This window comes from Phascolarctos cinereus, unplaced genomic scaffold (assembly GCF_003287225.1).
Source record: "Phascolarctos cinereus isolate Bilbo 61053 unplaced genomic scaffold, phaCin_HiC Scaffold_4;HRSCAF=312, whole genome shotgun sequence".
Lineage (NCBI taxonomy): Eukaryota > Metazoa > Chordata > Mammalia > Diprotodontia > Phascolarctidae > Phascolarctos > Phascolarctos cinereus.
The window spans coordinates 91,987,958-92,004,603 of record NW_027555847.1 but is presented as its reverse complement, the minus strand read 5'-3'; the positions used below and the strand labels follow the sequence as shown (position 1 = coordinate 92,004,603).

At 45.5% G+C, this 16,646-nt stretch overlaps 1 protein-coding gene across 1 annotated transcript in view; it reads left to right on the top strand.

The window, feature by feature from the left end:
* The first annotated feature begins 4,945 nt into the window (after positions 1-4,945).
* PRSS38 (serine protease 38) overlaps positions 4,946-16,646 on the top strand; it is a 19,267-nt gene continuing 7,566 nt past the window's right edge. The window contains exons 1-4 of the mRNA XM_020999238.2: positions 4,946-5,121; positions 5,456-5,482; positions 7,239-7,401; positions 13,625-13,902. Of these exons, the coding sequence (XP_020854897.1) occupies positions 5,043-5,121; positions 5,456-5,482; positions 7,239-7,401; positions 13,625-13,902 (547 nt within the window). The 5' untranslated portion in view covers positions 4,946-5,042. The remainder of the gene's footprint in view (positions 5,122-5,455; positions 5,483-7,238; positions 7,402-13,624; positions 13,903-16,646) is intronic.

Sequence of the window (16,646 nt, the reverse complement as noted above, 5' to 3'; positions counted from 1 at the left end):
AATCATTGGTCAATTAGCTGGCTGGTTCAGTTACTAATCCTTGCAGTAGACAGGAAGTTGGATCAGGTGATCTCAAAGGTATTTCTCTTCTTTGACAATCTGTGGTCCCATCCTTTTATTTACAGTTAATAACAGAAATCCAAAATTGAATTATTAATTACACTCTTTCAAGTGAATGAATGGAAAGGCTACTGGCTCTGGAGGCAGAGAAACTGGGTTCAGATTCTGGCTTTGCTCCTTACTAGTGATGTGACCTTGGGCAGGTCACCAAACTTCTCTGGGCCTCAGTTTCCTCATCTGTAAAACAAAGGGGTTGAACTAGTTGGCCCTTGAGTTCCTTGCCAGTCCTAGATCTATGAGCCTTGACTGGATGACCTCTAACATCTCTTCCAGCCATAGCCCTCTGATCCTGTATTAACTTCAACTACAAGAAAATTTAATGTCATCTGGGTGGCCGTTCTCTCCAGCAATGGAGACCAACCTCCTCTCTGACTTGGTGTATTAACTCTCAAGGTTACTGTGGCCAAAAACATCATTGCCCTGTGGCCAGCCTAGCTCCGGACACCTTCGAATTTGGCTAAGGTGATTCTGGGAGAAGTGACAAGTGACCCAAAGCTGTCACCAGACCCAAGCTCCTTTCTTGATCTGTGGAGGTTTTTGGAACTTGAGTTCTCTTGACACAGTCTTCAGGAAGTCAGAGTCACCTCCAAATTTTGATCATGGATCAGGGCAGAGCTTTAGGAAGACCTCATGTATATGTATATGTATATGTATATGTATATGTATATGTATATGTATATGTATATGTATATGTATATGTATATGTATATGTATATGTATATGTATATGTATATGTATATGTATATGTATATGTATATGTATATGTATATGTATAGGCACATGCACATGTATGTGTATATATACATACACACATACACATATATACACATATATTTGCATATGTATTTTATATATACAGATATTTATACACATACATAAAATATATTACATGTTTATATGAAAAAATATATACAATATACACAATACAATATTTTATATATACATACAATAATTTATATATGTTCTTACAAAATAATATTAATTTATATATATTTGTAATATATAATTATATATATAACAAAAATTAGTAAAATTTATTGCCTACTATGCCAGTCTCTCTGCTGGATCCTGGCAATACGAAGGTGGAAAATGCTCTTTCTAACATGGGGCTTTAAGGTACAATCTGCAATCCTATACATGATATGCAGATCAATAAAATACAAAGAAGAGTGGGATGGTGGGAACAGAGAAATCTAGATAACGTGCTCTGTGAATATTTGGGAAGGGAGGGGGATAATGGAAAGTTGGTGGGCATGCAGTTGTTCTGGAAGAAGGGGCACATGAGCTGGGCCTCAGGTAAAAAGGGGCTTCAATAAATGGAGATGTAGGGGCAGCTAGGTGGCGCAGTGGATAGAGCACTGGCCTTGGAGTCAGGAGGACCTGAGTTCAAATCCGGCCTCAGACACATAACATTCACTGGCTATGTGACCCTAGGCAAGTCACTTAACCCCATTGCCTAGCAAAAACCAAACAAATAAATGGAGATGCAGAGGAAATATGTTTCAGATAGTGCGGGGAAACAATCTGTACCAATACACATGGGCAGGGTGAGATAAGGGGCTATTGAGTCCTTGAAAAGAGGAAGAGGGAATAAGACCAGAAAGGTAAGTTGAAGTTATATTGTGGAGACATTAAATTTCACACAGAGGAAATTGTATTTTATCCTTTGGCAATGAGGAATCACAGGAAACGCATTTAAGAATGAGACGCACATACAGGGTTAAAATGGAGGGTTGGAGCAGAATTTATTGTGCTTCAGCTGATGCAAAAAAGACAGGGGTAGCAATTATGACCACTGAAGGCTTTTGAGTCTTCAGGGAAGGGATAGGGTCAGGCATGCATTAGGAAGACTATACAGGAAGCCATGAGGAAGATGTCCTAGGTTGGAGAGAGACACAAACCAGAGGCTCCTGCTATAGTAATCCGATGTCAGGTGGGCTCTAGGTAGGGTTGTAGTAGTACTTAAAAGAGATGGGTCAGAGGCAAGAGATGTCTCAGAGGTTGAATCATCAGGACTTGGTGAATGATTGAATGTGGGGGTGAAGGGGAGCAAAGAATAGGAGATAACTCGGACATTTTGAGACAGGGGGGACTACATCAGAATGGGTGGAGCCATCAACAGAAAAATAGGGAAACTGGGGAGAGGGGAAAGTGGTTTTGGGAAAGGCGATGAGTTTGGTTAAGAACATGTAGAGTCTGAGGTCCCAAAGAACAATTTGGGGCGTAGTATCCATCCATGTATCTATTCATCATTCATTCATTCATTCATAGGTGACCAACTTTCTGTCATGTGCACCACCGAACACCAGATGGCACTCTCTGGTGTCAGCCTAGCTTCTCTGTATCTCCCTCAGACTCTCTCTTCCCAGCAGCTGCTGTCCTTTCCCCTTGGCCCTACCTCTTTGTGGGTAGTATCCCATTGGTCCAGGGTCTGATGTGGATTATCCAATCAGGTCAGGACTGGCAGCCTCCTTCCTGCTCTGACAGTTTCTCCTCTTTCTCCTGACCCCTGCTGTGCTCCCAGTAAAAGTCATTTACAACACATATGGTATGATTTGAAGGGCAGCTAAGTGGCACCACAGTGCATAGAGCAGTGGGCCTGGAGTCAGGAAGACCTGAATTCAAATCCTGCTGCAGATGCTTACTATGTGACCCTGGACAAGTCATTTACTCTCTGCCTCAGTTTCCTCACCTGTAAAAGAGGGACAATAATAGCACCTACTTCACAGGATTGTTATGAGGATCAAATGAGATAATATTTGCAAAGCATACCTATCACATAGTAGGTACTTAATAAATGCTTCCTTCCTACGAAACTTTGAGTCAGAATACTAGAAGTAGATCAGAGCAACTTAACGTCAATGCACCCAATCCCTGTGACCATCCCTGAACCAGGGATCAATTGCCCATCCCAGAACCCTGACTCCAGCTACTCCCAAGTTTTCCCACTCATGGAAAGCTTCCTCAGTGGGTCCGTGTCTGGGGTGTCATAGTGACTCAGGAACTCAGAGCACCCTGACAGCTTGATAGCAGAGAATGACCCAGATTACACAGGCCTCCTGCCTCCTGAGCTGGTCTCCCCACCTCCCCAAACAGTGCCCATCTCTGCTTCTGTACATTATAGGTACATTCTCTTTGCATGCATCTTTGCCCTCGTGGTACCATTCATGCACCCAGGCTCTCCTCGTCTGGGCCAGGAAGCTGGAAGGGAAACCCACAGGCACCCCCGATCAGGACATCATTCCACCATCTTCTCCTTTATGTTCAACTCAGGTCCCCTAAGCATCCTCCCTCCATCAACACTCCTCCGTGCCTGGCTGGATCCTGGAATTGTATAGACAGAGGATGGTGATGCACATCAAAACATTAATTCAGCACTCGCCGTGTGGCACGCCTCTGACTCTATCATGACCTTAAAGACCAGGCTGAGTGGTTCATTGACAGCTTTGGCAAACACCTAGGGCTGGCCATGCCAAATGACCACTAAGCTTTTGAAACTTCAGGTTCCCCAAAGTGACCGCTCACTATGAAAAAGCAGTTGCTGGGCCCTAGCTGCTTCTAAATAGAACATGCAGGTTCACACCATCAACTTTCATCCCCAGTTTCCTATTACGAGTTGGCCCCTCTAACAAGTTACCCAGGGCAAAAGAGGCTACCATCATTAAATGGAAATGAAACACTCCAAAATCCTCGAGTTTACCTGGGTCTCTTAGGTGTTAATGCTCTTCACAAACTGGTCACACTCTTTCCCCACCTCTCATTTTGATAGGGCCTCACTTATGAGCACCCAGCTCCTGTTTCGCCAGGCTCACTCAATACAAGAAAGGTTCCACATCAATGATCATTAACCTCATAACAGGAATATCCCTTGAGGGGCAGGGATCCTGGTGTATCATCCTAGTAGCCTGAGCGTCAGTCTGCGTGGCTGCTGTATGGGGGACGCTCCAGGGACAGACTGGATAAGATCTTTATCCACACCGATTCCTGGATGGTGGCCACAAATCTGACCAGGTCGTGTCTGGGATCTGGAGAGAACCAGACTGGATAATCAAAGGCTTTCTCCTTTGGAGTCAGGACCACTGAATTTAGCTGATCGTGGGACATGTCAGAATCTATCTGAGACCTTGTATGCTCAACAAAACAACTGGGTGAAGCCATTACAAGATTGGAAAGGGAATCGATTGCCAATTTGGACATGAGGATGGCGATGCCATGTTGTACTGGGCTCAGGGTAGCTATTTCTGCCCAATGGGGCTCTTTGAAATAGAATCTGGAAGCTTAATCTCCACAAAGCTCCACTAGCTCTGGGGGTCATCTCCAGTCTTCTTGATAGACATCTGGCCACTGGACCCAGATGGCTCTGAGGAGAAAGTGAGGCTGGTGACCTTGCCCAGCCCTCCCTCCCTCACTTAAATCCAATTCACTTGCAAGTCATGGCATCACGTCCCTGATGTCACGGTCCTCTTTGAGAACAATGGACAAATAACAACAAGCAGGCAAGGGAGGCTCGCTATAGAAGACACATCTGGTCTGCCCTTGTATGGCCTCCTCCAGCAGACCAGAAGTTCCTCTGAAGCCTGGGTGTCACGGCCTGGGGGCTCCCCAAAGTCCAGAGGTAAAGTGCTGTTCTCTCTGCCCCCCCAACCAAAAGGGAAGTTTTGAGGCCTGCAGGAAGGTGCAGGATAGAGAATGACATGTGGGGAGGCTGGTAGGATTCCAGGTGTTGAGGGCACAGTGGGGGCGGGTGGCATGAGGGGTGTGAGGGGTGGGGGAGGTGTCTCCCAGGATTGTGATGAAGAAGAATGAGATGGCCCAGTGAGAGCACACTTGTGCTCAGAGCCAGGCCTAGGGGGCGCTCTCTAGGAGGGGTCTGGGCACTCCCAGCCAGAGCTGGTAGCACAGCATGTGCGTCTAGAGCCCAGATGGGGTTCTCCTCGCCACTCCGGCAGGCAGTCCCAGGACTCCTGCTCCCCCTCCTGTGGCTGCTGCTGCTGCTTCCCAGTGAGGCTTCTGATGATCTCCCTGTTCTCACCTCCCCCCTGCTCTCACCTCCTTCCTGCTCTCACCTCCTCTTGATCTCAAATCCCCCTATTAGGTCACTTCTTTCCCCTGGAACCTCAGAGAACTGCCCAGGACTGGTTCTTTCACCTCCTGTTATGTTACCTTTCTGCTGCTTCCCATTTTACCTCTGATCTCACCTCCTTCTGTTACCTCCCCTTCTCCTTCCCCTTCCCCTTCCCTGGGTCTGGCGGTCTTGGGGCTCCCTCCCCCAGCTAAGCGGCCCCTCCTGTCTTCTCTGCTGTTACAGCTCATCTCTCTCTCTTATTTCTCCCAGGTTGTTACTTCCAGGACAGAAATCCAGGTAGGAGAACTTGGTTTTGAAACCTTTCCCAACACAGGCAGTGGCCCCTTCCCTCTGCCATAGATGGTGGGTGTGCTTCGGAGAGTCACTTAGGTGGTACAGCTTGAGGTATTCCAAGGGCCAGTCCCAGGGTCCCTTCCCTGGTGACCAGTGGCCGCCAAGGGGACTCATCCGCCCAGTGCCCTCATTTCTGCGCCCCCTCCTCAGCTCCTCTCTCCTTGCCTGTTCCCACTGCTTTCTCTTCCTCTTTTTCCATTCCTCTCCTTACCTGTCTCTAAATCCTTGTCTCCTTTCAGCTTCAATTCCTAAATATACTGTCTCTTCCTCTCTTTCTCATCCCCTTTCTCCCCTCTCTCCCATTCTCTTTCTCTCCCTCTCCCTTTCTCCCTTCCTCCTTCCCTTTCTATTCTCTTCCTCCTCTCTTTCCTCTCCCTTATTCTCTCTCTCCCCTTCTCTGTGTCTCTTTCTCTCCCTTTCCCCCTTTCTCCTATTTTGTTTCTCTCTCTCTTTCCTTCCCTCCTCTCTCTCTTTCCCTCCTTTTCTCTCTCTCTCCTCCCTGAACTTTCTCTGTCTCTCATTCTTGTCTGTCTGTCTTCCTCCCTCCCTCCTTTTCTCTCTCTCTCTCTGTCTGTCTGTTACTCTCTCTCTCTCTCTCCTGTCTCTTCCTCTCCCTCTCCCTCCCTCCCTCCCTTCCCCCCCCTCCCTCTCTCCCTCTCTTTCTCCCTCCCTCCCTCCCTCCCTCTCTCTCTCTCTCTCTCTCTCTCTCTCTCTCTCTCTCTCTCTCTCTCTCTCTCTCTCATCTGTCTATCTCTTCCTCTCCCCCCTCCCTTTCCTGTTTCCTTCTCTCTCTCTTCTCCCTTTTTTGTTGACACCCATTTCATCTCCTCTCTTTCCCTTTGCCCTGGCTGGTTCTCCACACCAGGACTACAATCCCTTTTCCTGATCGCCTCTTAGCATCCCTTCTTTCAAAACTATGCTCAGGCATTACCTTCTACCTGAAGCTTTTCCTGACGCCACACCAGTAGCACTTATTGGCGCGCCCCCCTCCCCCCCCCCCCCCCCCCCCGCCCATACACACACCTAAAATTATACCCTGCTTTTTTTGGACACAGTTTAGATATGCTTGATCATATATATGTTGTCTCTCACAAAAGAATATAAGCTCCTTGAGGGCAGAGACTACTTTGTTTTTGTCTTTGTATCCCCAATTCAGTCCAATAAACCTTTACTAAGTACCTACCACGTGTCAGAGGTTGTGCTAAAGCACTGGAGCTACAAAAAGAGGCATTCCCTACCCTCAGGGAATTTACAATCCAATGAGGAGCTTGTGTCCAGAGCTGAGTGGTTATTAAATCAGTGCTTACTGACTGTGGATCAATCAGACTCTTTCCAGCGTCTTCCCTCTATTATCCTGTATATAGCTTACTTTGTCTATATTTATTTGCATGCTATCCCTGCCCCATTAGATTATAAACTCTTTGAGGGCAGGGACTGTCTTTTGGCTCTTTTTGTATTTCCAGTTCTTAACACAGTGCCTGGCTTATAGAGCCACTTAACAAATATTCGGATTGATTCGCCAGGGTTTCTCTTTTCATCTTCCTTTTTCTGTGTCTCACTGGCTACCTCTGGCCTCTCTGGTTGTCTCTGTCTCTCTCTTTCCTTCCCTCTTTCATTGCCCCCTACCCACCCCCTACTCCTGTTTATTTTCTCTGCTCTCTATAATCATGGCTCTTTCCTTGTATCTCTCTCCAATTAGAGTGCGGGCAGCCTTTTCGAAAAGGGAAGATCCTTGGGGGTCAGGATGCCCTCAAAGGGCAATGGCCATGGCAAGTGAGCCTTTTCTTCAGGGGTTTCCACCTCTGTGGCGGTTCCATCCTGAGCAAGTACTGGGTGCTCACGGCTGCCCACTGCTTTGACGAGTGAGTACTCGGTGTTTTCAGGTCAGATGGGGACAGGAAAGGCTGGGGGTAGAGATGGATGGGGGCCTAGGAGACAGGAGGCCAACAATTTGGTATCCACCAGAGTGGGCCTGGACTCATTGACAGGTGAATGTGGTCACCCGCAGGGTGGCTGCCTCCAGAGAAGGAACTGGTCAAAACTGGGGAGGGCACACCCCTTTCTCCCATTAGCAGCACATCTCAAGGCTTCCTCTATTACACCATGAACGAGCTCATTCAATAAACATCTATTAATTACCTACTCATTTCAGTTAAGATACGGCCTCTGTCCTTAAAGGACTCTGTCTTGAGTAGGGAGATTAGACACAAGTATAGGTAACTGAAATACATTATTTAACATGGAAAAAATGCTTTAGAGAAGGGGGGAAATGTGCCCTGTGAATCCTGACAGAGGAACAGAGAGGATTGGGGAAGTCTTAGTGAAGAAGGTAGCATTTGAGTTGGCTTTAAAGAATGAGAAGAATTCAGCAGGCGAAGAAGTGGAGAGAGAGCATTGCAGGCATAGGGCACAGCCTAGGCAAAGTCAAGGAGGCAAGAGAGTACCACACATATTCAGTGGTGAGAGTAGAATAGTTTGGTTGGTGTGTAAAATTCATTTAGTCATTGAACAAGTGTCTGCAGGTACCATGTGAGGCACCGCATCCTAATGACAAAACCAAAAATTATCCCACCCTGGAGATGGAGGGGAACGAAGTAAAGTGAGGCTGGCAGTGCTAGAAAGTGGTGGGCCTTGAATGCTAGTTAAAGGAATTTGACTTTTCTTTAGGAGGCAATAGGGAGCCATTGAAAATTCTCAAGAAGCCTAATAATGGCATGATCAGATCCATGTATAAGAAAGATTACTTCAGCAGTAGTGTATGAATGATAGGTTACAATGGGGAGAAAGGGGGCAGGAAGACTTGATTAGAGGCAGCTGAAATAAGAAATAAGCCAAGTGGATGGTGATGAGGGTTTATATGAGGGTGAGATTAGTGTTTGTACTTCATAGGGCCATATACTTAGAGGTAGAACTCTAAGGACATCTTAGCCCAATCTAGGCATTTTACAGATGGAGAAACTGAGGCCTGAAGAGTTAGATGACTTTCCCAAGGTTATTCAGGTAGTAAGTGACAGGGAGGTGGTGGATTAAAACTGAAGTCCTTTGACTCTATAATTCAAACACTCTTCCCATTCATTGTATCAAAGAGGAGAGAATGGGTGGAAGAGAGAAGGGATGAACAGAACTTGGTGGTTAACTGTATATGAGAGGCAAAGAATCTTTGGTCATCCTGGAGCTGGGAAGGCAATGAAGACAAATGAAGCCCACTTCTCTGTGGTTGTCAACAGCTGACTCAGACCAGGTGTTTGATGGTCTCTGTTTGATGGTTCCCCCAACCCTGCTGCCACGCCCCTTCCTCCTTGACCTGGTCTACCCTGTAGCAGCCTTGAGCCAGTCCCTGGAGTTTGGGCACACCTGCCACGGAGCAGTGGCCAGCTCTTCCTCCTCCTCTTCCTCAACTCAGAGCACCTTATATGCTGCTCGCCCTGGGTGCCAAATTTCCTACTTTAGGTTCTTGTTGGAAGTAATTGCCATGTAGAATCCTTAGAAATAATCATCTTACCCAGCCTTCTTCCCAGTGTACGTATATGGCCAGTCATACAAATACCAATATATATATATGGCTTCCTTCTCATTTCAACTGATAGTGGTTAATAGGTTGGTTAGTTTTGATAGAACGTTTTTTCCTTCTCTCTTTTATTCTTTGTTAAAAGGGGATGCCTCTGGGAGGAAGAGGGTGGAGGAATAGATTTTTTTATTGATGATAGAAATGATATTATATTATTAATTACCTAGATGATAGAAAAATAGACAATATCTGTAAAATAACAGTATCTGGGAGGAGTTTGTGCTACTACCCAGCTCTGCTGAGAAGGAAACATTCCATTCGTTGAATTTAAGAGGATCCAGTTTTCTGAATTCTGAATGAAATGAACCTTGTATCTGTAATCAAAAGAGCTTGCTGCCCCAGCTGACTCTGTGTGACCTCAGGCAAGCCACTTGACCCCTTTATTTGTCCTTGGAGAGAAAATGTGTTGTAGTGTCTAGAGAGTGCTGGGCATCAAGTTAGTCAATAAGCATTTATTAAGTGCCTACTATGTGCTAGGCCACAGACAGAAAGGTGGCTCAGTGGATAGAGAGCTCGGCCTGGAGTCAGGAAGATCTGACTTCAAATCCGACCTCAGACGCATACTAGCTGTGTGTTCCTGGGCAAGTCATTTACCCTCTGTTTGCCTTGATCCTCTGAAGGAGGAAATGGCAAACCTCTCCAGTATCTGCCAAGAAAACCCCATGCAGAATTGGGCACAAATGAACAACACCACGCACCAACCAGGCACTGTGCTAAGTGCTAGAAACAGAGGTGAAAGATAGTTCCTGCCCTCGAGGAGCTTACAATGTAAGGGGGGAGATAAGATGTGCACAGCTATGTACAAGCAAGATACATACAGCATAGACAGGAAATAATTAAAAGAGAGAAGGCACTAGAGTTAAGGGGAAATCAGAAAAGACTTCCTGTGGGTGGCGGGATTTTAGCTGGGACTTGAAGCAAGCCAGGAGATGAAGATCAGGAAGGAAACAATTCCAAGCCCAGGGGACAGCCGGTGAAAAATTAGATTCGGAAGACGGAGTGTCTTGTTGGAGGACCCACAATGAGGCCATCGTCCCTGGATGGAAGAGTATGTGGGGTGGGGGAAGGGCATAGGGTATAAGAAGACTGGAAAAGTGGGAAGGGGCCAGGTCATGAAGGGGTCTGCATGTCAAACAGAGGGTCTTATGTTTGATCCTGGAGGTGATAGGGAGCCATTGGTGTTTACAGATTAGGGGTGATGGGGTTAGATCTGTGCTTTAGGAAGCTCACTTTGACAGCTGGGTGGGGGACGTACAGAGACTTGTTATAAGAAGCCCAACCAGCAGTTTATTTCAACTCCCAGGTGGGAAGTGATAAGAGGTTGCCCTGCAGTGTCAGGGGAGAGAAGGGGGAATATATGAATGTTGTTACAAAGGCAAAATCAACAGGCTTTAGTGACAGATTGGATATGGTGAGTGAGAGAGAATAAGGGGTTGAGGATGAGTGCATGGGAGGATGGTGGGGTCCTCCACAGTAATGAGAAACTCAGGAAGAAATCACACCTCTGGAAATCACTGGCTACATGGCCGGGGCAATGGCCAGCCCCTTTCCTAACTCCAGTTTCCTACTCTGTAAAATGGGGGATGATAAATAATACTTCTGCTACCCAATTCAAAATATCATTATGAATATCAAATGCAATCATTCATCTAAATTGCTTGGCAAACTTACCGTCTTGAAGAAATGCCACTTATTATCACCTCCATTTCTTCATGCCTAAAATAATGATAATAACACCTCTTAAACTTTAGAGCTGGCAAGGGCCTTTGAGATCCACTGGTCCAGCACCCACATTTTATAAAAAGGGAAACAGGCCCAAGGATATCAGAGTCACTTACTCAATGTCACAAAAGAGGGGTTTTGCCTATGCCTTGTCAGTATTCTGTGGGACCGATGGGATGATGCCTCAGAAGGGGCTTTGAAATGTAGAAAGCACTTTATATATACATATGTGTGGATACATATGTTATTATATATTAAAAGTATTATATATGATATATCATATATTAGTACATATCATATGTGATACAGTAGTATATATCATGTGACATAATAGTATATATCACATATGATATATTAGTATGTCATAAAATAAATTCTATACACATTATGTATATTAGTTGTATATTCAAAATATTATACATATGATTATATATCATATCATATATAATATATACTATCAACAATATACCATAATAATGTATTCTATAATAAACATATATCCTATAATATAGCATATGCTATATATATATAGCATATGCTATATTATAGGATTTTATATATATATGTATTTGTGAGAGGTTCTGATTATCAGTCAGATAATCGATGGCTAGTAATTGGTCCTCTACCATGGATGAGCTGCTACACTAAAAATTCTCAGGAACTATAAAGAAATATCTCATCCTAGCCTCTGTCCTTCAGAACTTAAAATGCATCTGGGGAGACAATGCCCACACACAGGTAAATGTAACGACCTATAAGGCGGTGTGTGAGGAATCATTGCATAGTGGGGAGGATGTTGAACTTGCAGTCAGCAGACCAGGGTTTCAGATGTCAGCTCCAACAATTTCCAGCCACGTTACCTCGATCGTTCATTTACCTAGCCTAAATGAGGCTTGGTTTCCTCCTCTGTGACTTGGTGACAATGACCTGGGTGAAAATTTCAGAGGCAAATTTAGGCTCGGTATTAGAGGAAAAACAACCAAATGAACCAACTTCCTCATAATTAGAGCTATAGCAAGATGCTGTCTTAGGAGGTGATGAGTCTTCAAGCAGAAACAAGGTGACTGTCCGGTGTGTGCCAGTGGGGATTTTTTCCCCCTTGGATACGGGTTGATAGATTGCTGCTGAAGTCTTTCCCAACCCTCAAATTCTGTGACTCTGGTGCACTGGGTTCATGCCTGAGCCCTCACTAGGGGAAGGAGGCTCTCCAGTTCTCATACTCATTGGCTCTTACCACCCCCCACCCACTCCCGGCTACTCCAAGGAGAAATCTTACTTTTGGCTCTAGGCTAGGGTTTCCCCCAAAAATGTTGGGAGGGAGAGTTAAAGAAGCACTCAATGAACAAATACGGATTAGGTACAAGACAGATGATTTATTTCTCCTCGAAGAAAGCCATGGTAAGCACAGGAAGATCATGGTTCACATTACAGAATGACCAGAACAGAATTCAGAAGCTTACTTATTCCCATTGACATGGTCAGCTGGAAGGCCATATTCACGACCTGTTGGAACATAAAACAGTCTCTGTCCCCTTTGAATTTCATCCCTGTTCTGGGCATTGTCTGAATTTGAGAGTTCTAGGTTGATCTTTCCAGGGCTGGTGGCCTCTCTGATGCTCATGTTTCTTGTTGAAAGCCCAGTCCAGATGCTGCCATTATCACCAGCCAACTTCTGCTGCGGTGGAAACCGCAGACCCACTAAAGGAGAGATAGAGGCAGCTTGGTTAAGTCCCCACAAACCTAGGTGCCACGTGATTGAGAGCACCAGAACCCCAGCATTGGGAAGGAGCTTCCTTTCCCTGGCTGTGCTACCTCCGGTCATCCTGAAAGCTTAGTCAGGACAAGGCCAGCCAAATAATGCCTCCATTTTTTTTAAAAGGTCCCCTGGGTCCTTATTTTTCTCTGGTTCAGTATCCAATCAGTGGATTCTCAGCAGATGAGTCCCATGTGACTGGAAATTAGCCCCCAGTGATTGACAGGAATGATGGCTGGCCATTCTGAAAACCCTAGAGAGGTATAAACTGGATTTAGGATTAGAGGAGTAAGACTAGCTTACGTTTGCAATGGGTCCTTGTGCATCTATAACACATTTGCTTCCTATAAGCAGCTTGAAGAGTTCGTTGTTACATACATACCACTCAAAGGTGCACAGACAGCATCCCACAGGCAAGGAAATTGAGGCTAAGAAAAGCAATCTGGCCTAAGTATGACAGCTACTCAGGAGAAGAGGGAGGTTTTGAACCCAAGTCTTCTGGCTCCAAGTTCTATGCCCTTTCTAGAAGATCACCAATAAATAAGCATTTGAGTAAATGCCAGGGTCTGCTATTGGAGTTTAGGGAAGGATCATAGAATCACAGATTTGAATTTGAACAGACCATATAGAGATCATCCAGCCCAAATAGGGAAACTGAGGCTCAGAGAGGCTGCCTGTGGTCACACCGCTAGCGAATGTCAGAAACAGGATTTGAGCCCACGTCATCCTGACTCCCAAATCCAGTGAGTTAGACTCTATCCACCAAGCCACACTGCCCTGCAAAGAGAAAGCTTAGGACGGGCTGGGTTTGGTTGTCATTACACCAATATAATATATAATATTGTAATATAATGATATAATGTTATAATAACATGAGATATGACTCCCATGTCTTAGTGCCACAGGAGGGCAGGGAAAAGAGAGTTTGTGGTGGTCTGGGACTGGTCAGAGAAGGCTCCCTGGAGAGGGTGGGATTTTACTGAACTCCCTCAACTTGGACACAAGTGGTGGTGATGTCACTTCTCCTTCCCTGACTCCTCAGAGCCCTGAATTTTCTGGACTACTTCGAGGTGTATGCAGGCTTCACGGACCTCAGGAAGATTAGTTGGCAAAGTCAGAGGCGAGAGATCATGCAGGTGATCATTCACCCGAGATACAAGTTCAGTCACCCCAACGGAAATGACATCGCCTTGGTGCAGCTAAAGCGCTCTTTGAAACTCTCTTCGGTTGTTCTCCCTATCTGCCTGCCTAAGCCCACCATCAATCTGGAAATGGCGAACACGTGTTGGGTTACAGGGTGGGGAAAGATGAGAGAGTCAGGTATGTAGACCTAAAAGTTGGAGGTATTTTTGAAGGGAGGGGGTTGGGGAAAGTAGAAGAAGGCACTGAGGGGGAGTGGATGCATTGAGCCCTGGTACCCCCACCCCACACCAACACCTACCCCCCAGGGCCAGGAAGTGAAGTATTTTACTTTGGCCCAAACAGTTGTAGGGTTTGGGGGGAGTAGGGGGAGTTAGAAGGGATGTGGTAGGCACCCCCCTCACCATGCAGAGATCATAGAAGAGGGTATTTCCTATTCCTCAGAGAACCTGAAGGCCATCCCCTTTACCCCAGGAGTTTATGGGGGGAGGTGAGCCCTAGGAAAGAAAGGGGTGTCATGGCACTGGGACCCCCATTGTGTCACATGATGGGGTACCCTGGCAGAGGAGCATGACTGAAGGGTGAGCATGGTGGTCCCTAGAGGGAGGAGAGTGTACTCCGGGGGAGGATTGCATCCTGCACTATCTGTCCTAGAGGGCTGTTAGGGGGAATGTTTCCCACTCCCTCACCACCCTAATCAGCGGCCAAGGCGCATTGTTTCTGCCCCAGCAACATATCTTTCCCCCATCTCTTCCACCCCGCCCCCATCATTACTGTTGTGTCACCGCACTTCAAGCCCTTCTCACCACTGGCTTAGACTACTGTAATTCCCTATTGTATGTCACTCCTGGTCTCCTTTGCTTCCGCTCTCCAGAGATGATTCCCCAAACTCAAAATAATCATCCTAAGGCACAGGCCTGACCATGTCAACTTCCTCACTCCAAAACCTTCTGCAGCTCCCAATTATTTCCCGCATCAGATCTCTGTCCAGCCACTGCTACTGTGCCTGGACTCATTTATTCCTCAATGGCTAACATATTCCACGGCCTGTTCACACTCCTCTCCAACTCCATTTGGAAACTCTGGTTATCATTTTACAGACTCTATCCCTGTGCCCCCACGACCTGTTCCCTCAGTTTCCTCAACTGTAAAATGGGGATCACAATAGCACCTACCTCTCAGGGTAGTTGTGAGAATTAAACGAGATAATGTTTCTAAGGCAGTTAGCACAGTACCTGGCACATAGTAGGGACTTAAATGTTCATTTCCCTTTTTTCTTCTTTCCCCTAAGTTCATCCCCTTCAGTTTTTTACTCCAGATCTTAGTCACACCCTCACACATTTTGGAATGCCTGCTCCATTGCTAACATTCATTAACATGATTAATTAATTAACATAGCATAATTGACATAATAAACCTGCTTCCATCTAAAACTTTTTCCTTTCTCACTCCCTCCATTTTCTGGCTCTCACTGAGACCTAGCTCCTTCCTATTGGCTCTGGCTACCCTCCCAGTACTGGCTGCACTTGCCCTCCCACCCCTTGACTCACTGGTTGGGGTACAGGACTTGGAATTCTTGCTCCCCACTCTCACTCCTCCTTTGGGTTCATTCAATACAAGTTTATCACTGGAATGTTGTGCGCTCTAAGACAAGAGGTCTTTACCTCACGTGTGTCACGGACCTCTTTGGTGTGCTGTCATGCACCCCTTCCTTGTGTGATATTTTCTTTTTCTTTTCTTTTCTTTTTTCATTTTTTCCATATGCTTTTCAGTTGAAAATTTTTCTCCCTTTTCCTCCCCCCGACCCTCCCCAAGACAGCGCACAATCTGGTATAGGCTTTACATTTACATACCCATTAAACATATTTTCACATCAGTGAAGTTGTAAGTACAAATTAAAACCAATAGGAGGAACCATCAGAAAGATGAAACAAAACTCAACAGAAGGTAAAAATAAGTGATAGCGATTCGACTTCCATAGTTCTTTCTTTGGATGTGGACAGTATTTTCCACCCCGAGGCCTCTGGAGATGTCTTAGATCCTTGTAATGCTGAGAAGGGTTCAGTTTAACAATATTAGTTATCGAACAACGTGGCTGTTATTGTGTACAAAGTCCTCTGGGTTCTGCTTACTTCACTCAGCATCAGACCATATAAGTCTTCCCAGGTTTTTCTGAAGTCAGCCTGTTCCTCATTTCTTATAGCATAATAGTATTCCATTACATTCATATACCACAACTTGCTCAGCCATTCCCCAACTGATGGGCATCCTCTCAATTTCTTGTGTGATATTTTCAAATGTATACAAGAAAATACTTGCGATTACAGAGGAAACCAGTTACATTGAAGTACAGTTATCAACATTAAAAAAAGTTAACAAAAGAAAACAATTACATTGAAATAGTTATCAAAAATTTTTTTTTAAAAGTTCAAGTGGACCCTGGGTTCTAAACCCCTGTTCTAAGATCCCTTCCATCTCTGGCAGTCTATGATTCTACAAAGGACAGCTGAAATGTTGCAAGCTGAGTCCAGACCTGGTGAATAATTTCCATAGCACACGAATGACCACTGATGGTGGAAGACTGTCAAGGAAGGTTCCTCAGAGGAGAGAGAAAGAAATGTTGGAGAATGCTGGGAAAGTAATATGACCAGGGCAGAGAGATGAAGTTGTAAAGGTCAACAAGCAGTTATTAAACGCCTGCTATGTGCCAAGCATTGTGCTAAGTACTGAGATGGGATGGAAATTGACAGAAGTTAGGCTGGGGAATGTAGATTTCACTGGTTACATGAGTGTTTCCCAAATGCCACCTGGTCCGTGCTTACAAAACTGCAGACCAGCCAAGATACAAGAAAGCATCATCCCCTTCCCATTGAGCCATTTCTATCCACAAACCCAGCCAACCCCATTCTACCAGTGTTGTATGT